Source organism: Solanum dulcamara, chromosome 10 (genome assembly GCF_947179165.1).
Source record: "Solanum dulcamara chromosome 10, daSolDulc1.2, whole genome shotgun sequence".
In the NCBI taxonomy this organism is placed as follows: domain Eukaryota; kingdom Viridiplantae; phylum Streptophyta; class Magnoliopsida; order Solanales; family Solanaceae; genus Solanum; species Solanum dulcamara.
Genome location: NC_077246.1, coordinates 72,345,366 through 72,359,779, shown reverse-complemented (window position 1 = coordinate 72,359,779; position 14,414 = coordinate 72,345,366). Strand labels below are relative to the sequence as shown.

At 32.6% G+C, this 14,414-nt stretch overlaps 4 protein-coding genes and 1 pseudogene across 4 annotated transcripts; 1 reads left to right on the top strand and 4 right to left on the bottom strand.

Moving 5' to 3' along the window:
- Positions 1-2,344: 2,344 nt before the first annotated feature.
- LOC129870450 (inositol monophosphatase 1) lies at positions 2,345-6,549 on the bottom strand. The gene is made up of 12 exons (XM_055945252.1): positions 6,423-6,549; positions 6,260-6,315; positions 6,095-6,145; positions 5,004-5,084; positions 4,804-4,907; positions 4,620-4,704; positions 4,471-4,525; positions 4,345-4,388; positions 3,362-3,430; positions 3,190-3,290; positions 3,069-3,125; positions 2,345-2,745 (listed from the first exon to the last, which is right to left on the bottom strand). Exons 1-12 carry the CDS (start codon positions 6,433-6,435, stop codon positions 2,649-2,651), a joined length of 813 nt encoding a protein of 270 aa, XP_055801227.1. The 5' UTR covers positions 6,436-6,549; the 3' UTR covers positions 2,345-2,648.
- Positions 6,550-8,371: 1,822 nt separating this feature from the next.
- On the bottom strand, positions 8,372-9,081 carry LOC129870809 (cysteine proteinase inhibitor 1-like). The gene has a single exon (XM_055945673.1). The coding sequence runs from the start codon at positions 8,917-8,919 to the stop codon at positions 8,515-8,517; it is 405 nt and encodes a 134-aa protein (XP_055801648.1). The 5' UTR covers positions 8,920-9,081; the 3' UTR covers positions 8,372-8,514.
- Positions 9,082-9,341: 260 nt separating this feature from the next.
- LOC129869964 (uncharacterized) lies at positions 9,342-10,095 on the top strand (annotated as a pseudogene).
- A 1,801-nt stretch (positions 10,096-11,896) lies between these two features.
- Positions 11,897-12,304, bottom strand: LOC129869963 (cysteine proteinase inhibitor 1-like). The gene has a single exon (XM_055944517.1). It carries the CDS (start codon positions 12,302-12,304, stop codon positions 11,897-11,899), a length of 408 nt encoding a protein of 135 aa, XP_055800492.1.
- Positions 12,305-13,977: 1,673 nt separating this feature from the next.
- LOC129869962 (cysteine proteinase inhibitor 1-like) lies at positions 13,978-14,289 on the bottom strand. Its single transcript, XM_055944516.1, has one exon. The coding sequence runs from the start codon at positions 14,287-14,289 to the stop codon at positions 13,978-13,980; it is 312 nt and encodes a 103-aa protein (XP_055800491.1).
- Positions 14,290-14,414: the final 125 nt, after the last annotated feature.

Below are 14,414 nucleotides of genomic sequence, written 5' to 3'. Positions count from 1 at the left end.
TTTTGGTCCCTTTTACACTACTTTTAAAATAATATTACCCTCAATATTGACTAATAATACAAAATTAACATTATACATGGGTCATAAATACCATAGCGATTGATAATTTGGTAAATTCGTAAATAATCGCAAGCTAAAGGTTTAATAGTGGATCACTTCACTTAATTGGAGGTTTAATGTACTTAGTCAAACATCATAAAGATTAAAATAAAACTTATCACTAATATTTTTTTGGTTATATATGGCCTATTAAATTCTCTTAAAATTACTAATAAATTTAATGTAATTGGAAAAGTAGATCAAATGCTGCTTTAGGTGATAAATTCGAAATTTCGAATCCCAACTATAATCCGTTTATATAAATTTTTGGCTCCGCCACACAAAAAATTGGTAATCCACCAAAATCGAAATTCTGGTGCTTCTGCCAAATATCAACTGTTCACTTTCTTGTTAGGTGATATTTCATTCTCCAGATGCATTATGGTCTAAGATTTTAACATTTCATCTACTCTTTGAAGAAGAGTTTTAAGCAAAAATAAAATGCCGCTTTTAATATTTTTTTTTAATGAGAAACTTTTATATTTAACACAAATACTATGGCATGTTTAATATCACAAGTTTCATAATATTTGTTGTAGTTATTGTTATTTAAGAATACAAGTTTTATAATTAATTAGTAAAGTATTATACCATGTTTTAGAGTGTAAGTTTATAAGTAGATCTATCTTTTTCAAAACATATTTGATGATGAGTTAAATTATGACAAACAAAAAGAAACGAATGAATATTTCCTTCCTTTGTTGCCACTTGTATATTGTGAGTCAAATTAAATTTAACTTATTAGCTAAAATATTAGATGCATTTTTTGTCATCTCACTACCGACTAGTAGGAAATATGCATTTTTGACAACCAAATAGGAAACCTATGGCTCTAAACTAAAGTCCAAGTCTATGAAAGAAACATTAATACATAATATGGCATATGTTGACTTTATGTCTTGAATTGTGGTGGATTCGAATTATGAATCGATCAAGAAAAGTTAGCGGTGCGATCCAAAATTGGAGGGGTAAAAAGGGAATGTGTGACGGTCGCGAAAATTGAGAGACGATAGACCTAAGATTTTGGAGAAAAAAGGGCTCATGATCAGCCTTATTGATAGTTTGTGGTTAGAGTGTGACTACGGGAGAACTTGTTAGAGTTGCACGATCACGGAAGAAGTACAAAGGGTAGTTTGATCCTAACGTGATTAGAGCATGATCGTGTGAACTCATTTCAAACTCTGTTGAGTCCCACATCGGCAAGATGGGGAGAATCTGGACCTTTTATATGGTCGTGGATAATTCTTCCTCCATGAGCTAGCTTTTGGGATTGAGCTAGGTTCAAAGTTCATTCGACATGGTATCAGAGCCATGTCCTATCTCAATTTATGGTTTAGCAATGTTGGATCCCCATATTAAATTGTCCACATTCCAGATGTTCAACCTTGGGCGTGAGACTAGCTAGGTGTTAAGTCTCGCATCGGTGGAATGAGAAAAATTTGGACTCGTTATATAGTTTTGAACAATCTTCCCCTTATAAGCTAAGCTTTTACAATTGAGTTAGGATGTTGTCTTCAGTTTTGAGGCCCATTGACCTTGCAGGTTTAGGGAACACTTGTTAAGGGACTATGATATTTGTGGAGAACTTGTGGTAACACGTAAAATTGCTTCCTTGAATTTCTAAAGCTGGCATTTGAGTTGACAAGACCTCACTTTCATGCCAACCTCATAGCTTTATTGTTATAGAGTGTTCAAACTGCACTATTTTCTATTCTAATAGATTCCACTTCGCTTCCTTGCATGATTTGCTAGGTCAATAAATAAGGACAACAAGGTAGATACAAATGTCAACATAGAACAAACCTTTGGTTGTTATCTGGCCTAATCGTCCCAATCATGATATTGAAGGAAGGAGGAGACCTTTTTGTTGATGACTATGGATCCTGAATCGAATCCAAAGCATGATTTGAGACTTATATCCTTATTGTGAATAACAAACGTTAGAATTTTTATTACCAAAACAAATATGCTAGAATTCTAATCTTGAGTGTGTACCTTGTTTTAGTAGGCATAACTGTACTATCCTAAGCTAGAATATGGGTTGTTAAATGTTCGAACAAAATCCCACATTGATAGCTAAAAAAGAAAGTGGATTTACCCCTCTACTCTTCTCCACTTAACACCGGGCTTTTTGTCTATAACAAAGTTCAAACTCATGACGTGCACCTTATTCACGTATCACACGCTACACTCTTACCACTAAAGATCTAAGCTAAAGTTACTAGAAAGACAAGAAATTTGCAAACTATGTTTTTATCATTGATGTCAGATTCTTGCAAAACAAAAACAAAAAGACATTTTTGGAGGTCACATATGAGCTTTACAAGAAAGTTTCTTACAGCATATAGCAAGATAACAGTAGCTACTAAAAGAAAATCAGTAGCAATATCTCAGCTAACTATAATGATTTGGATGAAACTTGTAATGCAGGACAAGAAGTGAATTTTCTTGAACTAATACGCTCACATCCAGAAGATGGAGCTTTATCAAGTTCAATAATGAAAGAACTTAACTGGTTCTGGATATCGGCGTTACATTTCCTATGATACTCATTCGGATTGCTGCAGGGCTGCGATAAACGCTTCCTTGAGATGAGGGTTTGTAGCAGCTACACGTTGAGCTGTGATGTCAAATTCCGAACCAGATCTGATTCAAAAACAAACACAACTACACATCAAAGGCTATTCTTTTAGTGTGAAATAACTAACTTGAAACTATTTTCATTAGACATTTCAAACTTCCTGTGCATTTCATGCCGGATTTTTCTTATTGCTCCTTCACTTCAGGAGTGAACCTAGTAAACTTAAAATTTTGAATCCGCCTCTGCTTTACTTAAACACTTCCATAAATGATTTACTTTACAAGTGTAGTTAATTATTTGATTCAAGAAACCTTCATTTTTCAAGGCAAGTAGAAACATTCCATCAGCAACATATAACGCTGTCTCAGGAATAAAATGTGTTACTCACGGATCAAACAGGACGCCTCCAGCTTCCTTCACTATTACAGCGCCACCAGCCACGTCCCTGTAAGTAGAAACATTCCATCAGCAACATATCGTATGCAATTAGATTGAAGAAATTGCCTTACCAAGGGCCTCCGAATCCAACTAAATAGAAGAGTTCAAGCCTTCCACATGCCACCCAACAGAGATCAAGTGCACATGAACCACACATTCGGAGGGATCTAACCTGTAATATAACATTCAAGTTAATTTTATTTTGTCTGAAACGCGTTTCTTAGCTGAACTTTGGACGCCTACCTTGAAAAGCAGGTTATTGATTCTCCTTGTTGTGGCTTCTACAGTTAAGTTATCCCTCGTAGTTCCAACCTGTTTGAGTAAACAAAATTTGAGTAGATTTTAAGAATATCAAGAGGTAAACAGCAAAAGCGAATCAGCATATTTATACATGTAATTTCAGATACGGTCTACTATAGATGATCGTTACTAAATCTTACGTACATCACCAAAATATGATCCTATTTCGTACATCACCATAATATGATCCTATTTTTCTTAAAAATTACAACTTGTGAATCTAGCAATGAGAAGAGACTTTTTAAGCAGTCTTTGCTAGAGATTGGACACCACACAATTTTCTTTGCCGCAAAACAAATATGTTTCATATTTCCAAATTCAAACAAAGCAGGCTTAAAGGTTTAGTTGATTGGCAGGTTCATTGTAGTTACATCTTTATAGAAGTCGGAACCAATAACTAAATTTGGTCAAAATGATTTGAAGCTTTTATAGATATGACACATGAGTCCAACTCAACCCCACAAAGCTAGCTCAAGAGGGGAGGATTGCCCAAGTCCATATAAGCAAACCACTAGTTCATTCCCCAACTAACGTCGGATTCTAATCCACTCTTAACATCCACCTTCACGCTCAGACCCAACTGGAGCATGGACCGGAGCTCAAACAAGGATGGACTTGTCTCTGATACTATGTAAAGATATGGCACTTGGCCTAATTCAACCCCAAAAGTTAGCTCAAGGGGGAAAGATTGCTTAAGTCCATAAAATTTGAAAAATGCCTTCACTTTAACTGTAATTATATTCTGCTTCCAAGTCTATCAGAACCTATCCGGAGTTGGACAGTAGTCTTGAAAACGATTACTCAAAATTTCATCATGACAACAGAATAATCAAACTGCAGAAGTAATTGTGTTTCGTTGCCATTCATGAACTAAAGGATGCTTGCTGAGATCAAATTATAAAGCAACTATAGAGACCGTCAATTACCTCTGTGCCAAGGAGGGACTTTACAAGTTCGGACTGTGAAGATACTGTATATATTAAAGCATTAGAGATCAATAGAGTGTAAACACAATGCAATAAGAGGGATGCTGCGTTTGATATGTGACATACCTTTGATAGATTTCCCATTAAGAAACGCACCTTTCCCATCAATTCCAGTGAATAGCTACATGTCAAAAACCAACCTCTTTTACTACATATCAGCAAAAGATTACTACTTGCTGCTCTTTGTTACTGTTTGGGAGCACTAAATATCTCACCTCATCGATAATTGGGTCATAAACAACGCCAACTGTTGGAATCTTCCCAATTGTGAGACCAATAGAGACACAGACAGAAGGAAACCTACAACGATCACATCGTGCCAACAAATGGCTCGAGAGGCTCAGCTAGCAATAATACAATATAAAGTAGCTTGTCACGGAATATATAAGTTATGCTTACCCATGCACAAAATTAGTTGTGCCATCAACCGGATCAACTATCCAAGTCGGTTCATCAGTTAACTCGAAATCCCCAGTAGCAGCAACTGTTTCTTCACCTATGAACTAAAGTGAAGGGATATTATAGTAAAGAATGAGAAACAGAATAACTGAATTTTCAAATATAGTACAGTTAACCAAATGCTATCGATAGAAGTTAACCTTGTGACCCGGAAAATGTTGCTTGAGATGATTGAATATGAGATCTTCACATGCCTTGTCGGTCTCTGTGACCAAATCCACCTACATTCAGTAAAAGGGTAAATCAAAGCCTATAAACCCAATCCTCCTACTATAATGTCTTGTAAACTTGACTTTAAGTGTTTCCTATATGATTGGTAATATTTTTCCGGGAAAATGCTTTCTTTGATGGTATCGTTTTCCAATGACTTGAACTTTCCGAATTGTTTTCGTCAAGAAAAATATTGTCAATCGAAAAGGGAACAATGACTTCTCTCAGTTATAGGCAACATGACTAATGTAATAGAGAAGTTATGAGTTCATCACCACTGTATATGTACAACAAAATAGATTCTGTACTCAATACATCAAATAGACTCTGGTGGAATTTTGAACGGCGAACCCATAAAGTTCAAATCTTTGGTATGCAGAAGTCATTTTCCTTCACAAATATCACAATTCTAACTCTAAATCACTTGCTTCGACCAAAACGTAAACATTGTTATCGCTTTTCATACTCAAATATATGACAAACACTTTCCTTATAGCCTATACTACCCAAAACACCAATCATCATCTATAACAACAACAACATAGCCAGTGTAATCCCACAAGTGGGGTTTGGGGAGGATAGAGGGTACACAAACCTTATCCCTATCTCATAAAGATAGAGAGATCGTTTCCGATCAGTGGCATAACTACATTGATCCAAAGGTGGTCAATCGAACACCATTCGTCGAAAAATTACATTGTGCTTATAGAAAATAATACTATGTATATAGGTAAAAAGAACAACTCTTTAGAAAAATATACTAAAGTACTGAACACTCCTAGCAAAATTCCTAACTTCGCCAATGTTTCCAATAGAAACTCGGTTCAAGTAAAGCATATCAAAGCAGTTTGAAAAATAGAACACATAAATGAAAACAAATTAACAACAACAAAATGTAGCACAATGGAAAAAACAATACATAGCATACTTAGGAAGTTACAATAACAACAAACTAGTGTGATTTATAAAAGCACATGAAACACAAATATTTTTTTTTTTACATATATTAAAAAAAAAATACCTGGCCTTTGTGCACCACATGCTTAGTCTCGTGAAATCCTTTGCAGATTATCTGAAAAAGACCAAAAAAATTGAGACAATAAAATCAAGAAAACAGAGTAAAATAGAATTAATCAATTTGGATGGAAATTAAATAAATTAATTTAATCAATTTGATTAAATTAACCTCTCCAGCTCGTTTAGCTGCATCAACTGCAACAGCCAAGAATTCTTCTAGTGAACCTGAAATTCATTTTTTTAAAAAAACAGATTTATAAACACATCAAGACATACCAATTACAATGTGTGTGAGTGTGTGATTTTTGAAGAATAGAGTAATGGGGAGTGACCATTTTGAGCCATCTTCAAATATTATTTTGCTGGGTGATGGGTTGGAAAAGAGTCAAGTTGATGCATTGAGTTTGTTTTTAGGTCATTTGGATTTTATTCCTATATTTTAGAAATTATGTAAATATAATTTTTGGGAAATTATAATCTCAGGTTTAGGTTTAATGTTTCCTTATATATATTGTTGTTATAATACAATTTGGTTAAGTAAGCAATTTAATTTTGAGTGTGCACATTATAACACTTCAATTAATCTTTATGATATCAGTTAAATACTTTAAAATTTATGTGTCACGTTAATATTTTATTACTATAACACACTAAATTAAAAGTGTATAGATCTAAAAATTTTACTCTTTTGACCACCACCTATTTTTGCACTTTTTTTGTGGAAGTGGGGGATTGGGGGGGGGGGGGGGAATTTGTCTCCTGCCCACCTAAAAACTTCAATGGGTGATTTTAAATTTTTAAGTGTTAACCCTTGTTTGTATCTTGGATAAATTTGTCAAAAGTTAAAATTTGTTGAACTTGAAATTTTATCTACAAGGTGAGCAAGAATTAAAGTTCAAGAACAACTATTTTCAAAATTATTCTTGTAAATCACCTATTTAGTATTTTGCATTCTTTTAGAATTGGACTAATATAAATTTAAATCATGTAAGATTCATTAAAGAGACTGGACTCATTTTCTATTAGAATTGTTTTTATTTTCTCAAATTTAAACACAATACTTATCTCTTTGGATTGTGTATGGCTTATTAAAAGGATGAAATTATTTTTATTTTTCAAATCCTTTATCTTTTATCAAGAATGATGAAATCTTATTCATATCACGACAATTATTTTGATGTATAATGAATTGACAATAAACTATCAAAAAAAATTATTAACCGTGAACAATTCAGTGGAAGATCAATTGTGAAGTTTGTAGCTAATTCTATTTTTTTTATATGGTGGCATAATATTTACATGTTTCACTTAATATCCGATGTATTTTACCATATGGCACATATAGTTCTTTTTAAAAAAAAAAAATTGGCCGCAAAATGGGGATTTTACTTTCTTTTTACAATGGTGTCACGTTATTTATGCAAGATTAGTTGCTAAATTTACAAATTTTAATTCAAGTTATTGAATTTAAAAAGTCTTCAAGAAAAAAGATTTTAATTCAAGAAGAAGATTTGCTTTTAAAATTAAAGTAGTTTTGCCATTAATTAATTAAAGGGATCCTAAAAAGAGAATGAACACAACAATTCTCGTGATGCTAAAATGTCCTTTTCTCTCTTATTCAACTCACATGACAAGCCTACTTTGCACTTCATGACAAATTTATCAAATTTTTGTTTGCTTTATTAACCATCTTCCTATTTGAAATCTATCGTTGGATTAATTCATATTCACATTGTACTGGATTTATTTAGAGGAAAGCGATTTTTATTAGAAATTGCTTTAATTTCAAAATTTAAATTCAAGATCTTTGATTTACAAATAAAAGAGTTCAATTTATTTTATCACATCCCTAAGTGACAATCACATAATTTCAAAATAGAAGAGAAACCGTCTCTAAAAAGAAGTTCAAGAAAATCAATTTTATTGTAAATCTTATTGAATTAGAATGAAATTTATATAATTCCTAAAAAAAAAATCTTAAAAGACAAACAATTTGCTAGTGAATTGAAATAAACATGAATAAGATAATTAATTATGTAAAATAAATTTAAACAATGCGCCATTTAGCTATTGTTCTTGAGAAATAACTGAATCTGATCTATTCCTCGAAAAAAAATTATACAACCTTATATAGAGGAGATTCCTATAACAAACTACTATTGATCAAAGATTGAGTTGTAGTTGATTGATCAATTGATAAGTGTAAATCCACATACATATACAAATTTCAGAAGGGAAAAAAGCAGAAGGCCTAAATTTAAGTGATCACAAAACATGCATTGTACATATTCATTAAATGATTATAGCTTGCAAAACATATCCATACAAATTGAAGATTCTTTTCATTAACTTCTAAAGTATACGTTACATTTCTTTCGAAGATTAAATACTTCGTTTAGATTTAACGTCTTTATCAACTAAAATTTAAGTAAACATACATTTTTGTTCTCCATTTTCTAGGCTACATTCTACAAAGGAAGTAAGGTTCCTAAATTTCTCCCATGGCTTGTCCCACACCTCTGCTAAGTAGTTATGTGGCGAGTCACCGTCCTTAGCGGTGATGACCAATCGATAATTTGTTCCAGCAACGACTTGGCTTTCTCCTTTTATTATTTTCTGAAACTCTAATTTTGTCTTCGCCTCTTTGTTGTGTTCATCCACCGCAAATTTTCCAATCTCCACCACTTCAGGATCAGTCAAATTGGTTATGGGCCTCATACCACCTACGATAGCGTCTTTCCGATAGCCTTGTACGTCGGAGACATGGAGGAGAACGGTGGCAACCACCACAAAGAGAGTTCCAAGGATGGGATTGAATTTGATGGCCATTTTGTTTTTTCTCTTTGTAAGAAGAGAATGGATGGAAAATATTTATGTTGTGACAAATAAAAGACTTCATTGGGTGGACTTATTTATGGTGAAGAACCCACACTTGTCAAGTGACTTGAATTTCCGATTTTGCCCTTTCACAAATAAATCTGTATATATGAAATAATTTTTTTAAAAAAAAAAAAACTTGTTTCCCTCCTATTTAACACATGACAAGGCTATACTTACTTTTGCACTTCCAAACAATTATTTATTTCGATGATATTCTAATATCATCCAAGTTAGTATAGAATTCCCTAATATATTAGGAATAGAAGTTGCTTCTAACCTAATTAATTAATTCGACTCCTTGTAGGATTAAGAAAAATTAATTATAAATAGCACAAGTATGTTTATGAGTCCCCACAATATATATACTACAATATACAAATTTTCTTACGTCTAGAAATTAGAGTTCTTCAATGGATATTGTTGAAGTTGATCATTATGTTGCTTTGGATTTACCCTCTGGTGAGGGTTGGGAAAACTTTCTGAAATCGACATATCGAAAGTCTATCGAAAGAAAGCATTAGAATTTCATCCAGACAAAAGACCCGATGATCCAATCAATGCTCACATCAACTTTCAAAAGCTCAAGGCTTACTATGATATTCTAAAGGATGAGAACAAAAGAAAGTTATTTGATGATCTACTCCGCATGAAGCGTGAGATAATCCAATTACAACAACAACAAAAAGAAGAAGAAGATTCAATGCGTAGAAAAATGCATGTTTTTGTACCTGATATTACTTTGGCTCGACTAGAAGAGGAGGAACGAATTGCTATAAAACTTCTAAGCAAAATTGCTAGAATTCGTGAAATATTGTTTTCAAAGAAAGAGTCGTCGTCAGACATGTGTGTAGACAAGGAAAAGGTGCTTAAGGTATCTTGGGGTAAAATGGGTGAAGATTATACTTGCCAAAGATTGAGATAGTTATTCAGCAATTTTGGTGAGGTTGAACATGTAATCATGAGTTCTATGAAGAAACGTCACGCTCTTGTTGAAATGTCATCTAAGATGTAGCTAAAGCAACCTCTTGTGTCTTGGGCGATCTCTTAATTGTGCCTCTTAACCCTGCACAAGTGAAGATAATATTTACAATTTGTAGTGTTGAATTTAATCTAAGATATGATTAAGGAGGTATATACATGCAGCTAGCTAGCTTATAATTATAAATTTTTGCTTATTTACCATTACATAAAGTCTAGGAATAATTTCAGAGACCTCTCTCAAGGTTTTGCTCTATAACACTCACTTCTCCGGTGATTTATGATATTATGTCTACCTCCCTTATCTTGACTTTTTTGTAATCTTTCAAAATGGTAAATCCTTATATGTAGATTCAAAACACAATTATTCTTGTGAGATTTCCTACAAAAAGAGGGGAGCTGCATTTTATCCATATTAACCTTTTCTTTGGCCTCTTGTGTGGGATTAGGGATATGCTAAAAGAATAGGACTATAGGAGGAAGAATATTAGTAATTAATTTGTACAAATAATAAAGCCTAACAATTCACAATTTACGATTGAGAAGACTTTCTGGCGAAGAAAATTAATAAAAATGATATAAAGGAATAAAATAAAATAATTGGCCAACTCCTAAATATTTGATAGAGATTTTGTTTATTAAGGTATCTTAAAATAATGAAAAACTCCATGAATCCATTATAGGAGAGATTTAGAACTAAATACCTTTGTGAATAATGAAATTGAGTTAATCAAGGACTCCTTTCAACTTATTATGGTGATTTTTAAGAATTTATTTTTTTTCAGTAATTTTTATTCTATAACCTAAACATAGTGTTTACGTATTATCTTTTCTAGATTTTATTAGAAATTTTAATGTTAAATTTTTTAAATTAGAAATTTGATTTGGGTGTGGGATCCTACGTAAACTTGAACAATATAATGCACCCTTTAGCTATTGTGCAAATTTCAAAGCCTAAAAAAAGGGTAAAAAGCTATTGTTCCCCTCATATTTAACACATGACTAGGCTATACTTTGCACTTCCAAACAATTATTTATTTATTTATTTAATCATCTCGTATTCCAAATCTATGCATTGTGCGGATTAATTTAAAGTCACATCATGTAAGACCCCGTAAGCTGAGATAAACTAAAGCAAAATATTGAACCTCCTTTGCCACTGAGTTAATCCCTTGGCTTATGTTCAGGGGGTTCAATGTTAAATATATACTCATAAATTAAAAAATTTATCTTATATATACAGTGTAATTTTTTAACGAAGGGGGTTCGGATGAACCCCTGGATACCACGTGGGTCCACCCCTGGACCTATATACATAAAAAAATACTCTTTATTAAAAAAATTTAATAATTTTTAAAGTTCGAACATGAAATATCTAATTAAAGATGTGAATATTTATTTGTGGCAAGTTGCAACTATACTACCATCAGGGTTGTGGTGCAGCGGTGGGATTGTTTCACCATTAAACAGAGGTCTTAGGTTTGAGCCCTGGATATGGAGAAAATCATGTTGGGAGTATTTTTCCCGAATAACCCTGCCGTGTGCGATTCAAATTTTATTGGGACTTTAATGCATGCTCCTAACACCGGATGAAAAGAAAAAAAAAAAGAGCTCCAACTATACTTTTATAGAATAGAAGAGAGATTGCCTCTAAAAAAAAGCTCAGGCGATCATGTTTTAAAAACTTATAGGATTAGTATGATATTTATAAAAATCCAAAAAAAAAAAACTCTTTAGAAGACAAAATAATTTATTGTTGGATTGAAATAAACTTGAATAGTGCTAACCTTATCAAGTGATCACACACCATCAAATAAAATAAATCATCATGCAAAACATATCCATACCAATTGAAGATTCATTTCATTAAATTCTCTAAATTACATTAGATTTCTTTCAAAGATAGACAACATACTTTGGTTCATTCAAATCTAACATCTTGAATTTATCAATGAAATTTAGGTGAAAATACATTTTTGTTCTTTGCTTCTAATAATTGTTTAAAGGAAGTGAGGCTCCTAGATTTCTCCCCTGGCTTTTCCCACACCACAGCCAAGTAGTTATGCGTCAAATCACCGTCCTTAGCTGCGATGACCAATCGATAATTTATTCCCTCAACGACTTGAGTTTCTCCTTTTATTACTTTTTGAAACTTTAACGTTGTTTTGGCCTCTTTGTTGTGTTCATCCACCGCAAATTGTCCTATCTCTGTCACCTCCTCCGTTATATTGGTTATGGGCTTCCAATCTCCGGCCAAAGCCTCTCTCCGGATGCGTCTTGCGTCCGAGACATGGAGGAGAATGGTGGTAGCCACCACAAAGAGAGTCACAAGGATGGGATTGAATTTGATAGCCATTTTTTTTCCTTTTGTAAGAATGGAAATATAATTAAGTTGTGTTTGTGACAATATGAAAAGACCTCATTGGTTATAGTCTTATTTATAGTGGAGGATTTTCAAATTAATCATTTCACCCCTAATACTACAAATTTTCAAAATCTATGAAATTCGACTAATTTTGAAAATTATATAATTAGTTTACCATAATTTCGTTTTTCTTTATTTTAATTTAGGACTGGAAATCTAGTCAACACTTGGAAGTTAAAAAAATAATAAAAAAAACTTAAGTAAGTAAAATGTTTGGGCTAAAGCCCAATTACAAAAAACACTTGGGGGGCTTCAGGCCCAAATTCTTTTTCGGTCTGGCATGGGCAAGAGAGGCCCAAGTTTTTGCACGGATTGTCCCTATTTAAGGATGGTCTTTAATTTTTGTCCCCAATATTCATTTAATGAAAATTTATAGATTAAAGTACCATTAATTATGACTTAAATTTGCTAGGCTGATTAATTTCGCTAGAAAGATTTTTTTTAGAGGATGTATGCCTTGAGGTATAAAGTTTTGTAGTATTTGATTCGCATGCAACTTTTGTTTTCGTGCATAACTTGTAGCAATAAATTTGTGTCATTTGACATAATCTGTGCCACAGAAGTTATGTCATGGGGTATAATTTGGGCCACTAAGCATAATTTGTTTTGCCTTTAAACATTAATTGTTCCTTTTAGAACTACTTCATACGTAGGTGACAAAGTTGAAAATTGTGTCTTAGTTCAGACATTTTTATTTAAAGTTTCACCTAACGAAAGCCAAACATTAGAGAAATTTGTTTAAAATTTACATTTTTTTGGACATGTGATATGAAGTGGTGATTTCAAATAAGCATTTGAACATGATTTCAAATTTCCAAATTCTCCCAAAAATATGATTTTGAAATTTTAAATAATGAGTTCAATTTTTTTGAAATAAATCATGCAAAATATACTCATACCAATTGAAGACTCATTTCATTAATATCATTAACTTTATAAATTACACTAGATCTCCCTTAAAGATCATCATATCTAGTATTTTAATCAATTAAATTAATCAAACATACACATTTACACAACTCTATAGTCTGTACATGGTTTGAAATAAGTGAGCTTCCTAGATTTTCCCACAAATCGAATCAAATCGGAAAAAAAACCCGACTAGTGGTTTGGTTTGATTTGGTTTGGTGTTTGGAAAAAAATCCGATCATTATAAGGTTGGTTTGGTTTTAACTAAAAAAAGTCAAACCGAACTCAAACCGACCCGATTATAGATATATTACTTTATAATTATGCTATACATAAAAATATTTATTAAAATGTAATTTATAAATATTCTCTTAAAATTTTCATAATTTTTGTTTTCTTTCTTACATTTAGATTTGGATTTGAGAAGCACATCTAAATAATATACAAAAAAAACTCATAAGGAAATGAACACTGGAAGCCCAAAAACATGTTATGTAATTAGAAAACCCTATTCGACTACAAATGGTTTGGTTTGATTTGTAAAAAATTCGAACCAACCCGAAAAACCCAAAAAAAATTGATATCAAAAAATCCGACTTATATTGGTTTGGTTTGGTTTATAGATTTAATAGCCCGACACAAATGTCTTGGTTTGATTTGTAAAAAATCTGAACCAATTCGATCCATATACACTCCTACTTATAATAATGTGGCTTATCAACGTCCTTAGCCATGATGACCAGTCGATAATTTATAATTTCCTTATCAACTTTCCTTAATCCCCAATCTAAGTTCTGAAACTCTAATTTTGTTTTGGCCTCTTTATTATGCTCATCAATCGCGAATTTTCCTATCTCCACCACTTTAAGGTCTTGTAGGTCTGGTATGGTATCCCAATCATCTCCGTTAACTTCTTTCCGGCCGCCTAGTGCCTCGGAGACATGGAGGAGAACGGTGGAAACCAACACTAAGAGAGTGCCAAGGATGGGATTGAATTTGATAGACATTGGTTTTTTTTTCTTTGTAAGAATGTAGAATATAAGTTGTGTTATGACAATAAAGGACTTCATTGAGTGGTCTTATTTATAGTGGAGAACGGATACTTGACAAGAAATATGAATTTCCAAATTTA